This window comes from Sinocyclocheilus anshuiensis, unplaced genomic scaffold (assembly GCF_001515605.1).
Source record: "Sinocyclocheilus anshuiensis isolate Anshui unplaced genomic scaffold, SAMN03320099.WGS_v1.1 scaffold1164, whole genome shotgun sequence".
In the NCBI taxonomy this organism is placed as follows: domain Eukaryota; kingdom Metazoa; phylum Chordata; class Actinopteri; order Cypriniformes; family Cyprinidae; genus Sinocyclocheilus; species Sinocyclocheilus anshuiensis.
Window position 1 is genome coordinate 234,498 of NW_015551103.1, and position 26,650 is coordinate 261,147.

The following is a 26,650-nucleotide window of genomic DNA, read 5'->3' on the forward strand; positions in this document are numbered from 1 at the left end:
TGGGAGCGAGAAGACGCGGTACAGCTGAACCACACACGCTGTTTTCAAATGATTGACTTAATCTGATATTCTGTGTGAATTTTTTTAACTCATCTAACCTACACTGTATATTAAATACATGTTTGCGGGAATTTTCCAAGCGTGCGAAACCTGCGAAAATGAGTAAAACCAAAATATATATATTCAACATAAACATATATTCTATTATATAGAGATTTGTAAAATAAATTTCCACGACTTTTCCAAAGTTTTCTGGGGTTTTCATGACCGTACGAACCCTGTAAATGGCTATTTTTATTTTTTTAAATCGTCTTGATGAAATTTCTGCTCCACTTTGTGTGGAGGTAGTGAGACGGGACAAAGTCCCTGTAAGATATTAGGGTATTCTATAGTCTTTCGAATGTCGTAGTTGGAAGCAGGAAGCTGTTATCCCCGGCTGGCCCGTGCACGCTGTTGAAATGCGACTAATAATTTCTGACTGGCACATAACTGAACAAATGTAAACGGGTTAAGGCGGGGCCCCCTACAAGGCGGGGCCCCTGGGCTGCAGCCCAGTCAAGCCCAGTGGTAAGTCCGGCCATGTACACATACATACACACACGGACACAATAACAATATAACATACAGTATATAATAATCAAATCAAAATGAATATTTTTCCATTTGCGTTTCTATAGCTTGAAGCTTAATGAACACTTGCTCTAATTTAAGAGCAATTTTCTTGCTGTTCAGACAGTCTGTTTTGACTTACATTTTAAGTTGATTTTAATATGATATAGAATACACTTTCTTTTAATTAAATAAAAGTCAAACTAAATTCTACCTGTATACCTGTGTTTGTACAAATACACACATAATGATACTGTACTAAATTATTTCCTGTCAAACACGAAGGGAATGAATATAAATGGCATGCTGGGAGCTTGTATGTGCGGCCCTAAGAGGGAAGCTGACCCCAGGGGTCCCGAAATGACAGCACAGCAAAACTCTTATCACACATGATTTATCAGCTTTCTAGCACTGCGTCATCTCTGCGCTCCGATCACACACGCTTTGTGTTTGATTTATTAATGTCCGTGAGGTGGGCATGCAGCTAATTCATCAAATTCAATTTAAGGAGGCATGCCAACACGTTTATTCTGAAAAATCAGATCCAGATCAGCAGAGAGAAAGTGAATGAGAGAGAAAGGAAGTTAAGGAATTGCGGGTAAAGCATATGAAACAGAAAAAGTTGGGAGCTTGAATGAGAAGGACAATGAGAGAGACGGGGATATTTATTGAAGATGAGAACTGCGTAAGTGTGTTTCTCTGTTTTATTCACAGCTCATATTGATTTACTGCCTTTACCTTCGGAATTTGGTCTGGTGTCTGGTGAAGTTGCGTCGGGCTCTGGTGAGCTCTTATCCTGGGCTTTCACATCATCTAGACACATATTACATAGAGAGACAGAGAAAACAAGGGAAGAAGGCAGAGTGAAGGGAATGAATGACTCAAGATCACAGCTGAGCAGAGGAATTAAAAGTTAGATGCCACTGGGTGACATCTCATTGGCTACTGGGCTTCTCCTAGCTGAAATAAATGCAGGGGATGCTAAAGGCTATGCCTGAGGCAACAGAGGCTTCAAGAGAAGAACATGAGATTGCAGAGCTCAGGATGACGAGATACACCTGTGCATGCATCTGAAAACACATCCTTTTCTTCTGTAGAAATAATAAAGCATGCATTTGAGTTTACTTGAGCAAATGCAACATTTCAGTCAGACAGTCTCTCAACTGTCATAAAAAAAAAAGTGGCAAAAAGGTCCATAACCTGAAAATTCACATTTAAAAATGCATCCACACACGCTCTTATTTCTTCTGTATAAATATTGAAACATGCATTTGAATTGGAGTCGTGACCTAGTGGTTCATGCACATGCTCACAAATTACTGGGTGACATGAGTTTCAATCTGATCCTGTTGCTGTATTTTGTCCTCTCTCAACTTTCAAATAAATAAAATGGCTAAAAACTCATTTACATTTGGAAATGCACACACACACACACACACGGCTTTCTTCTGTATAAAATATAAATAAGTCATGAATTTGAATTTAAACCATTAAATGATCAGAAGGCCAAAAAATAGTTTTAATTCACACATTTTTACCTTTAGTGCTGCTGGTGGGGTTGCTCTCATTGGCTGCTGTGACACTTTGATCAGCATCTAAACAAAAAGTCACAAGTGTTATGTTCTATGTGCTTTTCATTTCTTTTGATTTTATTACAATTATAGTGGGTCCATATGCTGGATTCCTCATTATGATCTTCAGGAAGAAGAGTAACTACATATTTTAATCCCCCAAAACATTTATTTATTTATTTTTTTGGACACAAAATATCCTTTTAAAGTTCATATTTCAAATCACGAATTTGCATAGGTATGAAGGCCATTGAGACTTTTTTTCTCTCACAATTGAAAATTTATTTTTGTCTCAGAATTACAATTTTATATCTTTGACTTTTTCTTTTAAAGGGGTCATATGATGCTTTTTTAAAGATAATTATTTGGTGTATTTGGTGTAACAAAATATGTTGACATGCTTTAATGTTCAAAAAACACATTATTTTTCAAATACTGTACATTATTGTAGGTCCTCTATGCCCCGCCTCTCTCAAACGCTTCGTTTTCTACAAAGTCCCTCCTTCCGACAAGCGCAGTCTGCTCTGATTGGCCAGCTGACCCAGTTCATTGTGATTGGCCGAACACCGCAAGCACTCGTCGGAAATGTAACGCCCCTTACCATAATCGCGAGCTTCATCTTTCAAAATAAATGTAAAGACAGAGCCCGAAAGGAGAACAGAGTCGCGTGACAGACACAGTGATGAAGCTGGTATGTGTTTGCAGCACACAAGCCACAGTTAAGACAGCTGACTCCACTTTCATGTGACACTCTCTCTCTCTCTCTCTCACACACACACACACACACACACACACACACACACACACACACACACACACGATGCGCAAAACACCGCATTTGAACAGTCAATAGCAAATACTTAAACTAATAACAAAAAAACAGTACTATGCACAATCAGCTTGTAACACGCCAAAGAGAAAGGAAAACGCATCATATGACCCCTTTAATTCTGAGTTTACATCATAAAATTCAGATTATTTTTTTTTTCTCAGAATTTTGAGTTTACATCTTGCAATTCAGTTTATTGGAACCACCATGAAAAAAAATTTAAAAGGTAATTCTGATATATGAATTTTCTTGCATTTGTGAGTGTTCACTTTTTTTTTCTCAGACCTGCAATAAAAAAAGGCTAAATTGTGAGATAAAAAGTTACAATAAAATTTTTAATTACCCTTTTATTTAAATTCCGTGGCAGAAATAAGCTTCCATAACTCGGTGATTCCACTGAATATATTAAAGTGACTTAGTAGCTACTCACACTCTAGGCACAATCCCTGTGGAGTAACCTTTCGGGACTTGAACCTACATCCTTCCCAGTCTGTATCTTTAATAACTGCATCGCCCCAAGTGTAGTGTATTTAGACATCAACTTCAATAGGAGATTACTCTACAGCTAATTGGTTCTTTGGTATAAGACCAATGCATATTTTTTTAAATATGAAAAATATGGTCCAAAAGCCTCTCGCCTTCAAGAGGAACAAAACAAATGCAGGCGAAAGGGGAAGCATAGAAAATGAATTAGAAACTGCCTTGAGTCTATATCAGTGTGAGCCTCATTTTCAAACTCCTCTGTAAGTTTCTCTCTTCTATCTCTCTGCCTAAATACCAAAGCAAACCACAGCATGAAATAATCTCCTTCCTGCGGCACATCCATGGATGATGCAAGCGCACCCAACTCAGTGCTGCAGATCGTCTTCGCACTCGAACCATTGCGTTTGTCTGCAGAATAACAATATTTACCTTCATGAGAATCTTACAAACATCATCTAAACACACTGGAACATCTTAAACGTACAATACACATCACTGGCAGTGTAACATCATGGCGTCTGTTTTCACTGTGATGTTACATGCTTTCATGCTAATTTCATCACAAGCTCTGAAGCTTTGCTTTCAGCTGGAGAGTCAATTTTTCGGGTTACGGTGGCAACATTTCAACTACTACAGACTATGGCTTTAATGCAACCTTTCAGAACGAGAGCTACCCAGACACTTCACTCTCTCTGGTGGCCAGCCCTCAAATTCGACTGATTTAACGGCGCAAAGCTGCAAGTGATGGATTTGTGTTTTGAACGTGAAAAAAAAGCTTTTTTTATAGAGCAGCAGCGGAGTGCATGGATGAGGAAAGGTAAGGGAGAGCACGGGCAACCGCCACCGCCATGATTTCATTTCATTCTTTTCTCGCGGCACCGTAGAGAGAGAAATTGAAACCGAGTGCAATACGATTCAACAACACTGTTTCTATTACCGCCCACTTCTGGAAGCAAGTCTACTCTCTGTCCCTCGCTTGGCGTTTTATCCATATTCCAGCACAAATGGGGAGCTGGAGTAAACAGTTTTTTTTTTTGGTATTGTTTTGGTATTGTTTTCAAGTAAACATATCTAAAAATTCTTAAAACAATTAACTATTACTTGAGAAGAAAAAGTGCATTTTATTTATTTATTTATTTATTTTTTACCCCATGACAAAAGGTTTAACATGAATAGAAAAATAATGAGTGATGTTTATGCTTAAATAAATAAAGTGAAAAGTATTTGGCAATGAGCAACCAGGGTTAGTGTAAAACACACACACAAACACACACACACACACACACACATATATATATATATATATATATATATATATATATAATGCATACTCATACTACATACTGTATAATCTTAATAAAGATATAATCTTAATAAAACAAAATAAAATCCTTATAAAATTAATTAAATTATGTATAATTTTAATAAAAATACAGCAAGATTATTATTAGTATTTTTTATATTATTTATTAATTTTATTTATCACACACACACACACACACACACACACACACATGCACGCACACACCTTAAATGCAGGTATTCTCTTATCATCTTTCTATCACAATTTTGCTTCTCAAGTAAATGTATCTTATTTCAATTGTTTAAATATTTGGAACACAAGACAAAAAATTCTGATGAAGGAAATGCCTCTGCCTTTAACACACATGTAATGCTCTTAGTTATTCCGGGCCGCATTTAAAGTCCATGAACAGGCACCAAAATGAGAAAGTTAAGGCTGTCGCTTGATTGAACCTGCAAGCTCAATTGACACTTGGCTTCCTCCTGATGCGCCGTCTGTCTCTCCTTCCATGTAATAATGTCAGGGCTGAGAGGGAGCCCTCCCACTTTGGGATCCTAATAAGCAGCGCTAATCAAAACACAACAAATCAGCCGTTGAAAAAAAAAACGAGATGCTGGAATTTCAATCAATGCCTGTGCTTGCTTCCAACTGCTGCCCTGTACGTCAGGAGATGCTGCAGAAATTTGTCAGCTCTCTAATTTAGCTTTACAGCCGACAACAGTATGAGTTCGGTCTTTCGGGAAGAGAGTCTGACGTGCCGTGAAACAAATAAAATAGCCAGAGGCTGTCAAGCAGGAAAAAGTGTAAAAAATGTGACATGGAGGATAGCTGGGCACTTGAGTCTATTTCTCGAAAATTTCATTTTCTTACCCAGCAGCAAACAGATTGATTTGAGGCTTCTGATGTAATCTGATGGTAAGACTATAGTATCATGCCATTATGATTTAAAATCCTCACAAATAGTGATATATTTGGTGTTAAACATCAGACTAAGTCTATACAAGTGGCCTCAAGCTATGCGTTTTGGTTAATTATCCTGATTTACCTGAAAGCAGTCCATTGGACACTCAATTCTCTTCATCACAGCGGCTGAGCGAGCACAAGATAGTCTGAGTGTTCTAGCTTCGATAAATTGTCGTATTTTCTTTGCTTCATATGCTTCCCTTGAAATTAACTGCACTTAGGCGTAATGAAAGTTTGAGGGTCTCGTCGTGTGGGTGGTATCTTTACAGTCAGTGCCGGGCAACTCACAAAGCAGGGAAGACGAAACAAGTGAGCGAGGAAGATGGAGAAAGAGAGGGAAGTGTGGTGTGGGGGTTGGGGGCAGATGTAAGTCATATTCATATTCAGACATGCAGAAAATTAGATCCTCCACCAACCATTCGCTCTAGAGATCGTGAGGGGCTTGTGGGTCTATTGTTAGGCAGTATAAATTGTCTACACCACCCAAATAATGACCGGTCGTGCCAGGCAAGCATCAACATCATTCCTCGTCCACTCCAAATTCAACAATGACGTTACAGACAAAAGCCAAAGCAGACATTTAGTCATCAAGAAGTAATCCTCAGGATATGATATGTCTGGTTACTGGAGACTCAAATGGTGGTGCTGGTTGAAAGGTTTGGCCAATGTCTTTAAAAAAATTACCATGGTAACTATCAGGGCTATTCAGATGCACTATTCAGAACTGAACTGAGAAATTTAAAATTCCTAAATTGTAATTTTATTTGAGGTGAAAAACAGGATATAATTTAAAATAAAGGAAATAAATAAAGGAAGTAGAATTACAATGAATAGAAAAAAAAAAAAAACTGGGATAAAAGTGAAAGTTTTTAGAAAAATGTTACTGACCCCAATCTTTTGAACAGTAGTGGATATAATTCTATATATACTTTATAAGTTGTATTTGCAAATGTCAACAGACACACAAATATCCAGTGCATTTCTGTCAAATGCAGCTGGACATTATATTAGATTATTTTAGGAGGGCCAATCATCCGAGCCGCTTCAACAGAGTTTGAGAGAGACTTTTTCACAGTCAAGGCTTCTTTGGTCATTTAATTTATAACCTTTTTCCCTGCACCTGGATTGTTTAGGTTCTCAAGGCCGTCTGACTCTCACAATGTGTCGGCAGCTCAAAGCTGAACACAAACAATCAAACCAATAACCCTGGTCTAACTGGGGCATGGGCCCAATGTAATCGAACCAGTGACTCACAAAGGCACCTCGCCAGATGGTTTTCACATGTCGCTCAGGAGGTTAATGGAAAAGAACTCGACTGAAAGGAGAACAAGAGAGCAAGCTTACAGCCGTCCCCACATTCACAAGAGTAAAAACCACTCAATATCTCACAAGTCGAAGACATTATCTTTCTGTCCTTCACTTGGAGGAGTATGTAGATGGTATGTTTGGTTTACGGAGATGATGCAATGAATCAAACTATTCTCATCTGGAAAAAAATGAGCAGTATAAGCAGCACCTGATATCTCACTTTAGGTAAAGAAGCTCAGGGTGGTCTTCAAGCTGTGCCTTCATCATCAAACATGTAAAGAACTGTATTTTGCAAGTGAATTTCCACATTTTAGACCAAAGTGCAGCTTTTGTAGCATTTTGTGCCAAGTAACAGTAGAGTTCAGCTCATCATTAAAACATACATCAATGTAATTCCAGGCCTATTCATGCACAACAACGGCGGGCAACCTTTTCAAACTTTCCAACATTCTGGGAGGCACTTGATTGTGTGCAGGCTTTTTTCTTCGTTGCGTCGCTGTGTGATGGTGGAGCTTCAAACAATTAGAGCCAATTAAAAGGTATTGAGTCGAAACAAACCCAGTGGGGAGGGCTTCAGTGTAAATACCACAGATCCTTCTCATGCACGTTCCTCTTGTGAAAAGCCAAGTGGCTCCTCTCATCTGTATTCTGCCCTCTCAAAGAGAAGAGTGAGAAATACGAGGAAGGGATTCTACAGAGCCAAGTGGCATTGTATTACCAGCCGCATTTGCCTAAAGTTACAAGATGTGCTTTGACGAGCTGCCAATGTACAAGGAAGAGGTCCTCTCTAGGTCTGAAAGGCTTCCAGTTCTCATGGGCCAAGAAGGCCATGCTTGGAAAAACAAAAAAACAAAAAAAAAACCTTTAAAAAGATGTGAAAGGAGAACATGGGGTCACCTGATTTAAGGGTCACATTGAAAGTGCTGTGGAGAATTGAGCAGGGAGGTTTGTGGCAGATCAGAAAAGCAAATTAGCAGCGAAGGGAGGGGAACAGTAGCCTTTTTAATGCGTTACTTGTCGATGTAGAATCCATAATAGCAATAGTTCACCCAAAAATAAAAATTCTGTCATCATTTACTCACTCTCATGTTGTTCCAAACTTCAATTGAAATTCTGTGTAATGCACTAGTTGCTATTTTCCATGCAAATAAATGGGTACTAGAGATTTCAAAAGATTCAAAATGGTTGTCAAAGCACCATTGAAGTTTCATAAAAGTGGTCTATACACACTGTATTTCAAGTCTTCTGAAGCTATATAATAGTTTTGTTGGACCAACAAACCACAATGTAATTTGTTATTCACAGACAAACAAGCTGTATCTTTAAGTCAGTGAGAACCGGATTAGTCTGATTCATAAATGAATCATTCAGACTTGTTTTTTTTTAACTGGATCATACGATTCATTGAATTGACTCAAAAGAATGATTCACTCACAAATTGAACATCTTTTCATAAAATGAGAGTATATCGAATAGCTTTAGAGAGTGAACAAATGATAACAGAATTTTTATTTTGGTGTACTAAATAAAAAAAATAAAGTGTTTTAAATAGTGTTAAATAAAGTGTTGAAAATGAAAATTAGCCCATGATTTACTCACCCTCAGGGCATCTTAGGCATATCTGACATTCCTCTTTCAGACGAAAACAATCGGAGTTATATTAAAAATCGTCCTGGCTCTTCCAAGCTGTATAATGGCAGTAAATGGTGCCACTGTTTTTGAAGCCAATAAAAGTGCATCCATCCATCATAAAACTACTTCATACGGCTCCGGGGTGTTAATAAAGGCCTTCTGAAGTGAAACGATGCATTAGTGTAAGAAAAATATTGATTTTAATTTATAAACTGTAATCTCCAGCTTCCGGTCGCTCAAGCAGGCACGTTCACGACAAGGCATTCGAGAGTATAACGTAGGCGTAGCGGAAGGCTCAACGTAAGGCCCCAACGTAAGCTTGGAAGAGCCAGGACATTTCTAAATATAACTGCGATTGTGTTGGTCTGAAAGAGATACGCCTAGGATGCCCTGAGGGTGAGTAAAACATGGGCTAATTTTCATTTTTGGGTGAACTACCCCTTTAAGTAGTTAGAGAAAACCTTCTCTTCTCTGCTTCAAATGACAACTCCAAAAACAATTCAAAAGCACAGAGCTCACAAAACAAAAAAGGGAAAAACAACATTAAATATGAAGGAAGTAAGAAAAGAGGGCGTCCCCTTTGCCATGACCCCAAGAGCCGCAAAACGCAGCTGTCAAAGGAAAACTTAAAAAAGAAAGACTGCGAAAAACTTAACGAGTGACTTAGCATAATGTGGGGTCTGCTTTTGAACCTGACCCACCACGAGTGCTATGGCATGAGATTATATTTGCCAAGTTACAGCAGCAGAAAATAGGATGCAAAACCTTGTTGTTCATGTACACCTTTAGACCTTGCTGGTTTAAAAGAGATGTGAGAATATAAAAATCAAAGTTCTTCACATTCAAACACTCTAACAATATAAAGAAATTTTTAATCTCTCAAACGAAACATGCTTTCAAAACAGTGTCTTGTGGTCACAAAAACCAATGCAATCCATATTTTCCCCATACATTACTATTCAAAAGTTTGGGGTTTGTAAAATTACTTCAGTCCTTCAGAAATCATTCAAATATGCTTATTTGGTGCTTAAGAAACATATTTTACTACTATCAATGTCGATAACAGTTGTGCTGCTTAATATTTTCGTGGAAACTCTTGTGCATTTTTTTTTTTCAGAAAAAGAACAGTATTTATTTAAAATAGAATTTACTGTAACATTGTAAGTCTTTAATGTCACTTTTGATCAATTTAATACATCCTTGCTGAATAAAAGCATTAATTTCTTTAAAAAAAACGTACATTTAAACTTTTAAAAGGTAGTGTACATTGTATACTTAGTCTTGTGTTTTTGCTCCTAGCATGCACCTAGCACTGTTCTTCTCATTAACGTAAAATAACGGGTTGAGCTTTGCTGATGGGAGATTGAAGAACATTACACAAAAAATTTGGGAAAACCAATTTAGCACATACCCTGAATCTCCATAGGAACCTCAGGTTCCTGACTGGTGTCCGCCCCGGTGTCGTCACTCTTTGTTGAGTCTATTGACACAGAGAGAAGAAACAAAGATCATATTTTTAATACGATGGCCATTAAAACAGAAAAGAGGTTAAACAGCTTCCAAAGAAGCAACACTATACCCAGCACTAGTTTTCAAAGTGATGTCACATAATTTGCTGTTCCTGCCAAACTGTCCATGTTTTTTCTTCTCTCACTGTTTTCTTTTGTTTAATATGCATTAAAGCACCTAAATTCTATGTGACTTTTTAATGGATTTTGTGCGCCTTTGCAAGGAGAGAGACGTGTGCGAGGGACAAAATGAATAAGCATGAGCAAAACAAAACTGCCATTATCAAATATAAACTCTGCATCCTGTGCCTCAGCACTCTTCACTTGCGCTGTGATTTATACTGCCTCCATATTCCTTGCACACTCCCCAGAACCAATCCCCCCCTCCCCCCTTGTCTGGAGGGCTGTGGGAAGGACGAGCTCGCTGATCAAAATAAGATTTTCAAAGCCACAGTGTGAGAACCGTGCTCCTTCCAGCTTATTTGAGCAGGACTCCTCTTCTCCTGCAATCTTGTTGTGGGCCATAGGTGACTACATAATGGAGAGCACACACAATGCATTCTGGGTGCTCTGTCAGGGCACAAATGACAATCATATCAGGTGTGTTTGAAGTCCAGGGTCCATCAGCAGATGGTTGCGGTGGCTGAAGAGGGTTTGTGATGGTCATATTTATGTGTGAATTCATACAATGGTGGCGCCTCTACACGAAAGTTGTTATATGGCTTGGTTTCCATCAAACCTGTCCTCTAACAAAAGATTAGCATGACCAATAGTGTGTTCATTATAAATATATCAGAAGGTCAGATTTTTCAGAATTTTTTGTTAAATGATGATGTACATGGAAGAGGGATAATGGTATGGGGCTGTTTTTCAAGGGGTTGGCCTAGGCCCCTTACTTCCAGTGAAGAGAAAGCTTACTGCTTCATGCTTTGAAACAGTTTGGGAAAGGTCTTTTTCTATTCCAGCATGAACGTGCCCCAGTGCACAAAGCAAGAACCATAAAGACATGGTTGGATGAGTTTGGTGTGGAAGAACTTGACAGGCCCGCACAGAGCCCTGACCTCAACCCCACTGAACACCTTTGGGATGACCTGGAACGGAGATTGTGAGCCAGGCCTTCTCATCCAAGACTCACAAATGCTCTACTGGATGAATGGGCAAAAATTCCCACAGAAACACTATAAAATCTTGTGGACAGCCTTCCCGGAAGAGTGGAAGCTGTTATAGCTGCAAAAGGGGACCAACTCCAAATTAATGTCTTGTATTTAGAATGTTATGTCATTGAAGTACCTGTTGGTGTAATGTCAGGTGTCCCAATACTTTTGTCCACAACAGTAATAATACTGCTAATAATAAATTCTTAGTCTGAAGTAAAACTGACTACAATTAATGAACATGGCAATGAAACACTGGCTAAATTTAAAGGTTATTTTCATCAAAACTATGACTAAAACAAAAACTTACAAAAATTGACTCTGAAACTAAGATTTTTTTTGAGGGACTGGAATTGAACCTGCTTCTCTTATATGAGAACCACCACTAACTGTGAACCAGTTACGAGGAGGAGTTTTGGGGCAGGATATAAACACAGTGCAAGAATATTTGCAATTATGCAGAAAATTTGGCTAATGCCTGGCTCTTTCAAGGACCGCTGCAATATTTGTGCCCAGGGCAATAGCTAATTGTGCTGTGATAAGCCCTAGCCACAGGCTGACAGAAGCTCCCTGAGCTTAGCCTTCATATCCACAATCTCCCTTGGCACACAAACAGAAAAGAGAATGTCGCATTTAAACAGCCAATTAAAAAGGCCGTTGCCTCTACCTGTCTCTCCACCATGTAAAGACTCTATGGATGGCAGATCAGAGAAGGTACCCAACAGGGGTCCATCGAGAGGAAAGTCACAATAAAGAGAGGAAGTGTGACCTCGCTCAAGTGATTCTACTAAAAACAGATGCCTTGAGTGGTCCATGTTTTCCATTTCACGCAACAAAAAGATGACAACTGGGAAGTAGTGTTGGGACTTTGAAACTAGGAGCCATATTTTAATGATCTAAGTACATGGTCTAAAGCGCATGGCACAAGTGGACTTAGGACGTATCTGAATCCACTTTTGCTAGTTTAACGATGGGAAAAATGGTTGGCGCGCCCGGCGCTTGGTCTAAAAGGCTTGTCCCTATTCTCTTAATGAGTAATGAGTGTGTTTTGGGCGTAATGTGCAATAAACCAATCAGAGTCTCATCTCCCATTCCCTTTAAAAGCCAGTTGCACTCGTGCCATGGTGGATTCGCTATTTACATGGTGGAATTTGCAAGAGCAAAGACCGAATGCTTCTCCAGAGAGGAAAGGTAGATGGTCCTTGCGCACGAGCAGACCATCTACGGGGCACAATAATAATATTTTACATTGTAATCCTTTCATTTTTAATATTTGGCATGTTTGTGTGCTGCTGCGCATCCCTGTGTGTGTAATGAGTGTATGTGCGTTGTGGATCTGCCTATATGCGCATATTACTAACGTGCTCTTTAAATAACAAAAAAATACTGCGCCATTGACTTAAGACCAGGTCTATTTCAGTTGCCTCAAAATAGCAACGCGCCAACAATGCACCTGAACACACACCGTTTCTGCGCGTCCCTTTGTGTGTGTAATAAGCAGTGTACGGGTGTTATTCGCCCACCGCCTATAGGCACATATTACTAACAAAAAAACAAAAAACAAAAATTGACTTTAGACCACCGCCATTGACTTTAGACCAGGTTTCAGTTGGTCAATGGTACAGTCTATTTCAGTTGCCTCAAAATAGCAACGCGCCAACAATGTGCCTGAACACACCTAATTTTAGACCAGCACGCCCATGGGCGCAAATGCATTTGCTATTTAAACAATGATAACTGCGTCGGGCTGAAACTAGCAAAAAACACTTGCGTCGCGCCTGGTGCTGCATTGCACCAGGTATATGATAGGGCCCTATAGCTTTCCATATTACAAACAACTTCTGAATTGCACTTTTGCTCTAGCTTGTGTGCGAAACTAGCCTATACTTGAAACTGCAAATATTGTTGACTTTTATAAGAGACTGCTTGCACTGCTCCTCAAAATGTCGCCTTGCAAAAAAGCATCTCCTAAATGAATAAATGCATCGAAGCTACATTAGGGGATCATCTTTTTATATATATTTAGATATAACTGGCACAACAATGGGGGGTTTTGAATTAAGGAACAATTTAAATAAGTGTGGCAGCAGTAAATGAACAGATAAATTCAAGCTAAATGCAAAAGAAAAGAAAAACAAATGCATTAAACGCATTAAACCAAATGTTTTCATTTATAAAAATAATTATTTTAGTTCATTTGCATAAACTGTCTGAACTGACAGATTCGCTAGAATGAATCAGACATGCAAAAGAATGTAATAAAAAATGCAAAGCTTAGTCGCACTACACTGCCCCTCAGTGGAAAATGCAGGTCATTACTGGAAAAGCTACACTTTTATAAAACCAGCTGTCACACTGCTGAAAAATAAATATAGCTACTCCTCAACACTGGGGAAAAAACTGAGGGAAAATTAGAATAGGCCAACAAATCAAATAATGTGAATGATAAACAAACAAACAAAAAAAAAACTTCCTTTGTTGTTCGGTGGGTTTTACTGAACCGAGAAGCTAGAAATGCGCAGGGCTTCAACTCAAGCAACAGATGGCCACAGCGGATACTGTTGCCTTTCTGCCTCAGGGCCACATTCTCCAGGAGGCAGTGAGCGACTAGGATGGCGTCACTATCAGTCTTGAAAACTTGGCTGCAATCAATAGTTAATACACAAGGAACAAAAACCCAGGAGATCCAAACCCGGGCAACTTCACATGGAGAATCCGGAGGGTGTAACTTCAAGAAGTAAACAAATAAATAAGTGAGCATAGCCCTTAAATAAACAATGATTTCTTTTGATGATTTCCTGAGTGAATATAAATTCTTATCGGAGAGACTATGAGAATGGGTGCCGTGTGATCTCACTACAGTGGATGTAAGACAGGAAATGATGAATATTGACTGATGTCCAAGAGTTAAGCTGGCAAACTACTCCATTTTAGCCTCACCATGACATCAGACAGAAAACAAAGGGTTGGAGAGAGTAAAAGAAAAAATAACTCTGAGACGTCTTCCTCTGGCTGAGAAACACTGATTGCCCACTGTGCTTGAGAACAAAAGACGATGGGAATGAAAGTGTGTGTTCTGCCTCTCTTTCAGTTTTGTCTTCTCTCAAGTTTTTCCTCACACAACATTGGCTTTAATAATTCTAAGACCTGAACAAACTTTACACAATGCAAGTATGCGCAGGCAAATGTTTCCAGCTACACAAGCCCCATTTCATGTTACTCTAGCTAGCACAATAGAAAAGTAACCTGCGAAAACATGAAACTACTTTAAACTGTCAAATGTTTATAATTAGCTCCATAAATAATAACATATCCATTAATGTACTGTAGCAGACATATAAAGGTAACTCTATCAAGTATATAAACACATGCAATGCATTTGCCAAGCATTTGCATTCACATTTGTAACAATTTTTCAAAACAACTTTCTCAATATAAAATATTTAGAAGTGAAATAAGACTATAAAATAAAATCATTTGTCTATAACAGCCAACAATTAATGAATTCCCCAAAATAAGGAGGATCTCCAGTTACAAACAGAAAACACTGAAACAAAAGCAACATATATTACAGTATATTACATATTAGAGACTTATTGTGAATTGATTATATTATAGGGATACATGATTAACAGTGGCATGCTCAGACCTCCGAACGGGGAGGGGAAATATTTTGCATTGCAGATTAAAGGGGGAGGGGCTTATGCCTCCCATTTGATGGTTTAATGTTTCAAAATGAAGAAATTAATCCATAAATATTAGTATTGTAATTTTACAATTTTGTTATTTTTTTAATTTTCATGTAATTATTATTATTATTATTACCACCATTTATAGCCATATTGATATATAATCACAAAATGTTGGTCAAATTGTGCAGCCCTACAAACAAGGCATTATATAAATTACCAATATTATATCAAAATTTGAATAACATTTTTGTTTAAAATGCAACATATCACAACGTCCACCCTCTTTATCAACCGATACATCAGCACATCTCGTTTGTGTACTTGCAGAGTGTATTTCTGGGCTTACAGTTTGCTTTACACACACCAACTCTCATTCTCCTACCACTTCTAAACAGACTGAAGCAACTGACACAGCACAACTTTCCAAAAACAACACTTTTCCTAAGATATCTTACACCGATCTAAAGATCCACCTGTTCTCCAGCCATCATTTGAAATAGTCTGTGGTTGATTCACTTTACCACTGTAACATCAGATTTAATCGGGCAAAATAAGTCTTGCAGTTTGCAATATGTCATCAAAAAACGACATGTAGAAACAGACTGAACCTCATTTGGTGCGATAGAGTGAAAAAACCCCACCTTCATCAGTCAGACAGTGAGAGATGAGGAGAGAAACTCTGATTGGATTCAGAGCCACTGAGGCTCAGCAGCCGTCGCAGTAAATCTCACCTGCATGCAAGGCGAAGAGGCGATATCGACTCCCACCGCAGGAGCCGCAATACACCACGGATGAAAAAACGCCCTCCATTAGCAAAGCCAGACTTATTCATAGGTACCTTCAGGCTAAGAGAACTTTCTTTTAATTTATGAATCTTTCACAAACGTATCGAGTCAACCGTGCAGGGGCTGTTGAGGGAAAAAGCATGTGAACAAGTCAAACGTGTGATTCACTTTGAACACAGTTTCAAAAAGTAAACAAGTCTAGGCACTTTACAGAGCAAACAATTTTATGTTTTTAATATCGATGCAGACTTTCGAAACAAGTCTCTCGAGCTGAGGGCTCCTTATTTGTGTTACTCACTTCCATGCTAGTCAGTCATTTAGTAGATGCTTTTATTCAAAAGCCAATCCCATGCTAACACATGCACAACCATTATAAGACTTTATAAGTTACACAAGCCGACACACCTGCTTAAAATTGGCAGCAGTGCCCTAATGACCATGTGCCAACAGCGTTCAGAAACACTCGGCTGAGGTGTTATGGAAGGCTGTTTGTGTGTGAACGCGAGCGTGTTTTTGTTAAAAGCACCGTATGGTGAGGTGTTGAGCTTGGCTTTATCCTCTTAAATATGTTGTATCAATCTCACCTTCTCCCGTGTTTAACATCTGGTACTGTCACGCTTGTGTGTGTGTGTGTATTAGTCTGTCGCTTGTGTCTAAATGGGGATTGTTATCCATTATCTGTGTACATAACACTTTTATCAAGTTTTGTGTACACAAATAGTGGGCATAATTGAATGAATGTGAGTACACGTTCCAGACATGCCTCTGTGTATCTATTAGGGGTTGCACAGACTAATCGACTAGTTAACTAGTCGACTTCAATGCTCTGCCATGACGCTTTAAGCTTGACGTCGACTAGTCGCTGGTCCTATAGAGGGTGCAACAGGATAAGAAATCTTTGAAGGACTTCCACATTTACGCTCCGTTTCCAAACAGTTAAAATGACAAATAAATGCATACTCTGAAAGCACTCCACAAGATGTGTGATTATATTACTGGATGCTCGAAATTGAACAGGAGAGTGCACGTTTTAAACAGCTTATTGTACAGGTACTTTAATCGCCGTTCTAATCTAATGCGCTGCTGCACTGTAACGCACACACATTACAGACAGTAGCTCGTACATCTCGCGCTGATCGCAATCGCTCTCACTAATGCATTCATATGAACGTAATCGTTACTGAGCTACTTTATCTGTATCTGATTTAGAACGAGCAGAAATCTGTGAGAAACATAACGACTCAAACGAACTGTTAAAAATTAGCTGTTATAGGAGCAATAGCCATGTGGGCAGCGCTGTGTCATATGCCATAGCTGTGCACATGGTGTTTGTCACAGCTCCAGACTTGTTCATTAATGACTTCGACTCGACTTTCATCACATAAAAGTCGACTTTAAAAAATCAGAAGTCGTTCAACCCCTAGTATCTATACTATTGTATGTGTGTCTGGTTATGTGTAACCTTGCTTTATATTATGACTAAATGTGGCACTTTCATTTACCATAAATAGGGTATAAAATAGGGATGGTTTTTTTTGTTTTTCACATGGCCAGTGAAAGAAATGCTTACATTTTAGAAAACAGGTTTTAACTTCCATTCATTTTTCATGCTTTTTGGCCAACATTATAGCAAAATTTGTATAAGTACCATTTAAAACCTGATTTAAAAAAAAAATAAAAAATTGTAAATAAAAATCCTATAACTGAATATAATAATAATATGTTATTATAATTTATTATTCAATTATACATTTAATATATATACTGTATATATTAATGTTTAATAAATAATTAAATATAATAAACGAATCAAAATAAAATAAATAAAACATAATAACATCTAATAAAACTAAATATAATTAATTAAAAAATACTGTAGAATGGGTAAAATGGTTGCAAATTTAGCTTAAATCAAGCTGTCTCGCTGTAGTATCGGCCAAATATTAGTTTACAGGTACTAATAAACTTACAATATATATTTGTTTGATAAACTTTAATGCAAGTTATAAATAATAAATATAATAAAATTATACTTTATATTATTTACATAATATTTTAATAGTTCTTACAACAAATACATGTGATTTAACTTCTAAAGCTTTAAAGTCATAGCCGACCCAAAAATTAAAATTGTAATGATTTACTCACTCTCACATTATTCCAAAACTCTATTTGAGAGAAGATATTTTGAAGAACGTTGTTTTTTTTTTTTTTTGTCCATACAATGGGAACCGAAACCAACATTCTTCAAAAATATCTTCACACAGAAGAACGACATGAGGATAAATTATGACAGAATTCTTATTTTTGGGGCGAACTATCCTTTTAAAGAAAGAAATTGGACACCAAAGTATACATGGAATGTGCCATGTACATCTTTCTCTTTCTTTAATTAGGTGATCATACTAGTCTTACCTTCCATCTGTTTTCCTGCTTCATCAGGCTGGCCTGTCTGCATCTTCTTTTCTGGGCTACCCCCTTTCTCTTCCCCTTGACAGAATGAGACAGATTAACATATTAACGGATAAAAAAAAAACACAATGTTAATCCAATAACACTGTCCTTTCCGATTTGCTCACTTCTCAAAAAGCTCCATTCATAATTCATCCAGTTCAGAATTAATGTCTCTTTATTTCCTCATTCAGATCCGGCAGCCGGTGAGATTACAGTTATATTTTTAATAATGGGGCTCCGAGACAAATTTGAAGCCATGCCCTCAAGAGTGAGGGGAGGACAGCCTCATCTGAGACTGAGTAATCGATCAAGGAAATGGCAAAAGGAGAGAGTGGGCCTTGATGATGCTCATCTGTTGCCTAAGGTGCCGCGCGCGCGCACGCACGCACGCACGCACGCACGCACACACGCACGCACACACGCACACACACACGCACACACACACACACACACTATCTGCCAAATGCAGGAGAAGTGCATTAGACTACTGAATCTCCTGTATGAAACTTAGAAGATTAAAGACACGACAGCTGTTTCTTCTGCCCTCTCATACTGCCTCAAACGGCTGACAGCTTTTTCACAGCATATGCCTGTGAGACAACACTACGCTGTGTTTTTGTTTTCAGTTTTTAAGTTGTCTGCATTTAACAAGGCTGTGCGGTCACAGATAGCAGGCTCGTATTAATACGTCAGCGCTTTGTATGCTTGGCGAGTTTCAAAAAATGGTTAAACACACACAAGGCCAGATTTTAAAACCTGTAATGGCTTTACTAAGAGGATTTTCATGACAAATCGAGAGATTAGGAAATTCCTTGGCATCCAAGCTGCTAACCAGCCATCACGACGGACTCTGGAGATGCTTCCAATTTCTACACAGAGGCTTTTCAGAAAATGTCAATTTCTGCACGCATATACATAGAAAACAATCAATCAATACACATTCAAAAAACAAAAGCCTTTTTTGAAAGGGAAAAACTGGCCGTCACATCATGATAACAGGAATAGAGGCTTCCAAGCTGTCAATTCCTGTAGGAAACCTATAATGACTGCAGAATGCCATTATGAATGCAATTACATTAGATAACAATATCTCACATCAAACAGCATTTCACTGGTGGAAAGACTTCACACGCATACATTTTCACTAAACATTTAGATTTTAAATGACAAAACAACACATATACTATTCAAAGTATTTGGACAATTTCTGGTTTGGAAAACGTTTCATCCACTAAAAACCAGCTGGTTAAAGAACATGAAAAAAGTGCTAAGGAAATTAATTTTGAGAAAAGGTTAATCATCTGTTTGCAGATGCCACAAGATGTAATATTTTTTTTATCTAATCACATTAATTTTTAATGGCTCAAGTGTGAAAATGCATTTTAGGCTATTCTCATAAACATAATTGCTCATAAAGTGAACAAATCTCACTTAGTCCATTAAACATTCACTGTCTATTATGAATTAATTTCATATACCAGCTCCTCAGCTCTCCTTCAATCAGTTTTGTTATAGTTATCAAGTCACACATGCCAGACAACTTTCCGCATCTAATTAAACTCTTAGTGAATTTAGGGGAATTTGACTTGTTTTAACTATCTATACATCATTACTGGCCTTATCAGAGAGAGGAATAACCAGATCCATAATATAAAACCCGCAATGCGGTAGAAGTGTGATAGATACAATGTTGAAGCCAGAATTATCAGATTATACCAGTCATGCTAATTATTATATAAAGATATTTAGATGATTAACTTTTAAGTCTGTGTTTACACTTTCTGGAGGAAAAGGAACTACAAATCTCCTGCTATTAATAAAATATACACATCACCTTTAACACAGTTTTATGTGTCTTTATCTTATAAACCTAAGCTCTTATTTTCTGTAATCTGTCAGTATTGACATGTTTCTTCTACAACCAGTGTGTGAATGATGTGTAAATCTCACCTGCAACTTGCGGGTCTTCTCCCTTGCCTTCCTTCTTCTCCATCTCTTTTTCGCTCTCCTGTTGAACTTTCTTCTTTGCTGTTGGACTCGCCTCCACTAAAACCCAAAGAAACACATAAATAACATGCGTCTGGGAGATATATGCGAAAATGCCAATAGCAGTTAAAAAGAAAAGAAAACATTACATAATCTGCAACAAAAAAAGAAATATGCTTTGAATAATATCACAGATTATTGGGCTCTCCATATTGGGTAATGTATCATGGGTTACAAACTCAGATGATGTTTTATTAACTATTAACAGAATATTTGCTGGATTTCTGTTATTAGCATTCTACCATCACACAAACTGTCTCCTTATTGCAGAGTTTAAGACTTGATTTACATCTTTACAGTGAGAAACCAAGTAAATGTGGAAACTGAATGCAAATGTTCAGTCCTTCACTCTCTCGCTCTCATTGAAGGAATTGCTGTAGGCGTTTAATTGATCAGGGTCGGCTGGTAAAACTTGCAGCATCTGGGAGACGGAGACCCTTTCTCTGGTACTCGACTGGATGCAGCAGATGTTCTTCTGTGTGTGTGTGTTGTGGATTTGTATGTATGGCATTGATCATGGCTTAAGCCTCTGATTAATCATGTCCTTTCAGGTGCACTCAGGGTATGAACATGAGAATGTGAGTCTATGATCTCTGTCTATGTGTGAATTACTTAAGCTATAAGGATTAAGCCTTGCATTAGAGCTTGTGTCTTACAGGTGGATGCTGTGGAGAACCAAACTAGTTTGGCTAGCTTGTTGACATTTGTGGAAGTTGTTGAAATTGCTAAAGATTACATTTATTTGAAAATGATGAGAAACTTGCCAGAATTTACATTGCTCAGCCTTCAGTGAATTTTTAACTGTCACTTTAGTGAGCTGTAGCTGGCTTTTAGTGGGCAGGATTGCATTAAGTAAGAGTGATGAAGAAACATGTGGAATGTGAAAAATGTGCTTGTTATTATGAACGGTGCATCTTCTTATGTCACCAAGACTGGTTCAACAGCAATATTATGAAATATTATTACAATTTAAAAGAACAATTTTTGATGTAAATATATATTATATATGTAATTTATTCCTGTTATGGCAAAGCTACATTTTAAACAGCTATTACTCCAGTCTTCAGTGCTGCACGATCCTTTAGAGATCATTCTAATGTGCTGAATTGGTCAAGAAACATTTCTTATTATCAACAACATTGAACAAAATTCTGCTGCTTAATTTTTTCCTGTCATTTTTTGATGAATACATTTTTTGTAAAACTTAAAAAATGTTAATGCTGTCACATTAAAAAAAAAAAACCTTTTTTTAAGCCAATAAAATAATATTATACTATAGTTTACATTTTTTGTGACAACAGCCAGCTTGTCAAAAAAAAAAAAAAAGGTAAAAGGAAACATCTGAAGGCCCCACTGACTTAGCATTTCTTATGTTTTAGATTCAAACATACAAAAAATTTGATGTTTGAGCCAGCAAATCACTATACTCACTGAAAAAGAGTATAAATGAAAGGAGTGTGCAATAAGACTTAATAACTATATATTGTGAGATGAAATATTGGTGGACGAGCACTCAGATTAACTTGATGAGTTCTAAATGATGGTTTTAATGGAGATGAAATAGGCAACCCATTGCTTAAGACCGAGCGGTATTACGCCGCCACTTTGGGATGAACTGGAGCAGCTGTTTCAGCCTAATGCCTTTAATTTGTATTTGGGTCTCTGTCCCTCCCCATCTCATCCCTCTTTCTCTTTTAAAGGGATGGAGAGTCAGAGTATCGATCTGTGCGGTTCCAGCTAACACCTGTGTCTGCTCTGGAGTGGGATACAAGGCCGCAAAAGACATCAATTTTGCCCTCGCCCTCGCCTACACACACATACACACTCCATCAGATGAAAGACACAAAACAGGATTTTAATGCACACGTGTCCACCCTGACTCCATCTGCGTGGAAAGCGTTTGAAGTCGCAGTTCAGAGGGACACAGACACGCGTTCACATAATCAATGGAGGAGTAGGAAGTGTGTGGGGTAGTTTGGCTGGGCACACCACCTGGGCAATATGGAGCCCTGGAGGCCTCCGTCCCTCACTTATAGATACCGAGACTCATGTAGCGTCCTGCAGGAAAGTAAGATTTATATCACCCACACACACTCGTAGCAGCTGCCTGAGAACTCTTGATCTCACTGCATCCCAAGAGGAGCCCAGATTGCTCACTTTACTGCTAATTTTTTAAGTAAATGTATTTCTGTGGTGTGGGAAAGCTGATTTCAAATATTAAACCCAAGATGTCTAGACTGTTTTATCACTTACTGTCAGTGGTGCAGGTTTTATTTGAATATTAAAACTGTATTTACCACATTTCAAACCACAGGTGGTAACAAACATTGTGGGTAGGTCTGCGCAATATATCACGCTTATTGAAATATTGCACATATGCATATCGTGGAATGTGAATGCTGGATATGTCATTTTCTGTTTTTAAATACTCAAATATTTGAATAAAAATATTCACCTTAAACACACTTTATTAATTTTCTTTATTGCATCACATATTGTATTTTTTATATTGTGCAGCCCTAGTTGTGGGTTAAAAACTGGTATGTTTAGCCAGCTTTGAACACCAAGTTGTTCTAAATTCTTCAAGAACAGCACAGTCATGGAGAGATACACAATATATGTTCCTGCGTGAACTGACTATTTGAAAATGAGTAATGCCAGAGTCATTTTGTTACAGACGCCTGGCTGTTAACAGTTACAAATACTGATATCTACCAAATTAACATATTAGAATGATTTCTGATGGATCATGTGACAACGAAGACTGGCTGCTAAATAAATCAGCTTTGCCATCACAGGAAAAAATTTCATTTAAAAATATATTAAAATAAAAAAAGTTATTTTAATATTTGTAAAAGTAGTTTGTAATATTACCGTTTTTAATGTATTTTTGATCATAAATATTGCCTTGGTGACCAATGACCATAAGAGACATGACATCACTGAACAAATCAAAATTAGCAATGAACATAATTACATTCATAAAATAAAATTGTAAAAATGGTTGTTCACTGTTAGTTTATGATATCTTATCTTAAAAATAGAATGTTCCAAAAAAGGTGTTTTTGCAGTGATGCCTTAGAAAAACCATTCTGGTTTCCCCATTTTTATAATCTAATTTTTCTCTATAGAATATTTTGTAGCATGGAATTTTGGATTTTGCTAGAGCAAAATATGGAAGCAGGCACACTGGAGATGTTACCTATATGGTCTCCCTTTTCAGGAGGTTTGATCTCCTCGTCCTTGGATTCAGCATCAGGGCTCTCACCTTTGGAAAACAGACAGAAAAATAATTATACTTGTCTCAAAAAATATCTGGACACCCTAAAGACCCACATGCACCCTTGAATGACAGACACCAAGGCAGAGACAACAATATGGGTGTCATTCATTTAGAAGATAAATTGCTTATTTTTGTCAAGCTTGGTTTGTTTTTCCTGCTGAAATGAGATGTATTCAGCCAGAGTATGAATTTTACTCCTGTGGTTGTGTGTGAAACAGCTTGTGTATGGAGGTAAAATTCATACAAACTCTTTATCAGTAGGATTTAATGCTGTTTGCACACATATATATGGCCATATATATTGAAAATATGTGAGAAAATAATAATAATGTATACATTGTGTATACAATGTATGAAAGAAATAACGTATACACACACACACACATAAATGAAAAGAACACACAACAATCTCATCGAAAAACACATGAATGAACAAACAAACATGAAAAAACAATGCAGATACATCTTTATGTGCTGGTCGGCACTCGTGATTCATGAGTCGCAGGTGCTCAGCACTCAGGTAAATTCAGATTTAGCCTCTGTCTCTGCTTCACCTGGTCTTAAAAACCTCTCTGTTTTGCTTTTCTCTTGGGAACATAATTGCAAATATCTATGGCTCTTGGGTTCGGCCCAAGCAGAACATTAGCTTTGCCTCCTCTGCCTGGCAAAACTACTATTAATAATGCTCATAGCTACATCCGTCAGTGCCGGTAGAGGAAAAGTAAATCAAAAGTTGGCGATAAGGATGTCAAAAAGCACTGGCACTTTGGTACCACGCTGATAATCCTAACCCAAAACAAAACTACGGCTTATGAGTGTGCAAATGCGATTCAGAGCTCTGCAGTCAAAGTGACATTAAGTGCACGCTCAATGCTAGCCGAGCAGAGACAGGCTGCGGCTGGTTTTGTCCTCAAGGTTTGAACGCAAAATTTCTATCGCGCTACATGAATACCCAGAGGGAGTCGGGCCATGCTCCTATGAGCGTGTGTGTGTGTACAAGCAATCATTTCAGCGTGTGCAGTGGTGTGTGTCTGTCGATGCACATGTTCTGATGTCTGTCTGTGTACGTTCGTGTGGATTGGAGCGAGGTGTCTCATTAAACAGAAGCACCCCCAAAACACAGACACACACACACACACGTTAATAACTGTATCTGACAGCCACTCTCCCTGTCTGTAATGAGACAAGTTCAAGGACAGCAGAGCCAATCCAGATCCTTCAGTGAATGGGTTCAGCATGACACATGAAGCGTAAAGACTATGGAGAGACCCAGTGAATTTTCTCGCTCACTTGCATGTAGACTCCATGTGTTTGGGAGAGATCTATGCATACTGAACCACAAAGACGGACCTATTTCGCATGTTCTCTGATTCCTATTGTTCTCGGCTACTGGATATTATGAGAAATCAGGAAGTATGTAGTGGTCTGAAAAAGTGTTGGTAAACTATTAAAGACTTAAGTCATATTTAAATATGTATGAATGTCATAAATATATATGAATGTTAGATACTGAACCAAATGACATCTGCAAATAGTGCTGGAGGTGGCAAGTGAACCAGAAAGTGTCCAAATACTATTTAATAATTGTTTAATAATATACTGTATATCTTGTTGTATTACTTAAAACCTTAGAAACTTATTTTTGTTAAACGATTAGTAAGAAAAGCTATGAAATATGCTATATTTCATAAAATTGATCTGATATTTTGTTATTTAATGCAATTTCATTCACAATTTTTTAAGTGTGTCTTAAGTGTTTAACTTTTTAGGGGCCACTGTATGTGTTGGTGAGCATCATCCCATTGGTGCTTGTAGTAATCTAGACTAAAATTTAAAAAGAAAAACAGAATGACGACAAACCTTCTGGCTCCTGGCTATCCATCGTCACATCCTTATGGGATCCCTCTGAAATCAAACAAGAGAAAAGCTCGATAACAAGATTTGTGTCTTTCTTCTTAAATCCTCAAAAAAAAAAGAAAAAAAAAAAAACATTTTTTTTTTGGTACTTTCATCAGACTGTAGTGGCTAATCCCACATTAAAGAAGAGAGGATGATTGTTATCTAATCACTCCTGCTGCTGGCAAGTAGAAATGAAAGCACACATTCCTCTGTGAAGAGGAACAGGAAAGACTCCAGCTGATGTTTGATTATCAAAAGTATTATTATACTTTTTTCTTAATGGCTCACTGAGGATGAGAAACTTTCAGTGATTTTGATATAATAATTTGATATTACAACATCACACAGATTATTTAATCCCATTTTCAATATAGTTAGCAAAATTTGAACTATTTACACTCAGGATGTTGTTTGGTTCTTGTTCTGTAGTTGAATTTGTTTTGAGTAGAACAAGCCAATCACTAAGTTGTAGTAGATAACATAACCCATTAAGTACTGACAAATTGTGTTTGCTCCTAAATTACGGTGACAAGATGATAACATAAGCTAAAAATACTAGGTTAACAAGACACAGGAACATTTTGATGTGTCTTTCAGAAGAGACAAGCACTGAAGTAAATCTGCAGGCCTGCTCTTCTTTCTTGTACTTGGAAATGACTCTGACTCTGCATTAAATGGGCAATGCCAGGAAAACTAAATTCTCTTAGCTTTGAACAATAATACACAAAAGGCATACCTTGCTGGCTCATCATTTCTTCATCCTGCTTTTCAACTATAAAAAAAAATAAAACAAAAAAACAGATGTATTAAGAGTAAACATTCTACTGAAATACTTCTATCACCAAAAAAAATAAAAATAAAAAAAGAGAGAGAAAAACAAATAAAAGGAAAATGGAAAACTCTAAGCAAAGCAAACCAAAACAACAACAAAACAGGAAAAGGCAAACCAAAACAAAACAGAATAAAAACAAACAAATAAACAACAGAAAGAATCTAATCTAAACAAAACAGAGAAAAAAACCCAGAGAAAAACACAACAAAGCAGGAAAAAGGCAAAGCAAACCAAAACCAGAAAACACACAAATCCCTAAACACACACACACACACACACACACACACACACACACACAC

The 26,650-nt window shown here is 37.6% G+C and overlaps 1 protein-coding gene across 1 annotated transcript in view; it reads right to left on the bottom strand.

Moving 5' to 3' along the window:
- The window catches only part of LOC107662807 (O-acetyl-ADP-ribose deacetylase MACROD2-like), a 443,444-nt gene that overhangs the window by 3,436 nt on the left and 413,358 nt on the right, over positions 1–26,650 (bottom strand). Inside the window, exons 10-17 of the mRNA XM_016452921.1 lie at positions 26,256–26,291; positions 25,481–25,525; positions 23,540–23,605; positions 20,242–20,337; positions 18,253–18,327; positions 10,110–10,178; positions 2,148–2,204; positions 1,348–1,422 (exon numbers count right to left, since the gene is read on the bottom strand). Of these exons, the coding sequence (XP_016308407.1) occupies positions 1,348–1,422; positions 2,148–2,204; positions 10,110–10,178; positions 18,253–18,327; positions 20,242–20,337; positions 23,540–23,605; positions 25,481–25,525; positions 26,256–26,291 (519 nt within the window). The remainder of the gene's footprint in view (positions 1–1,347; positions 1,423–2,147; positions 2,205–10,109; positions 10,179–18,252; positions 18,328–20,241; positions 20,338–23,539; positions 23,606–25,480; positions 25,526–26,255; positions 26,292–26,650) is intronic.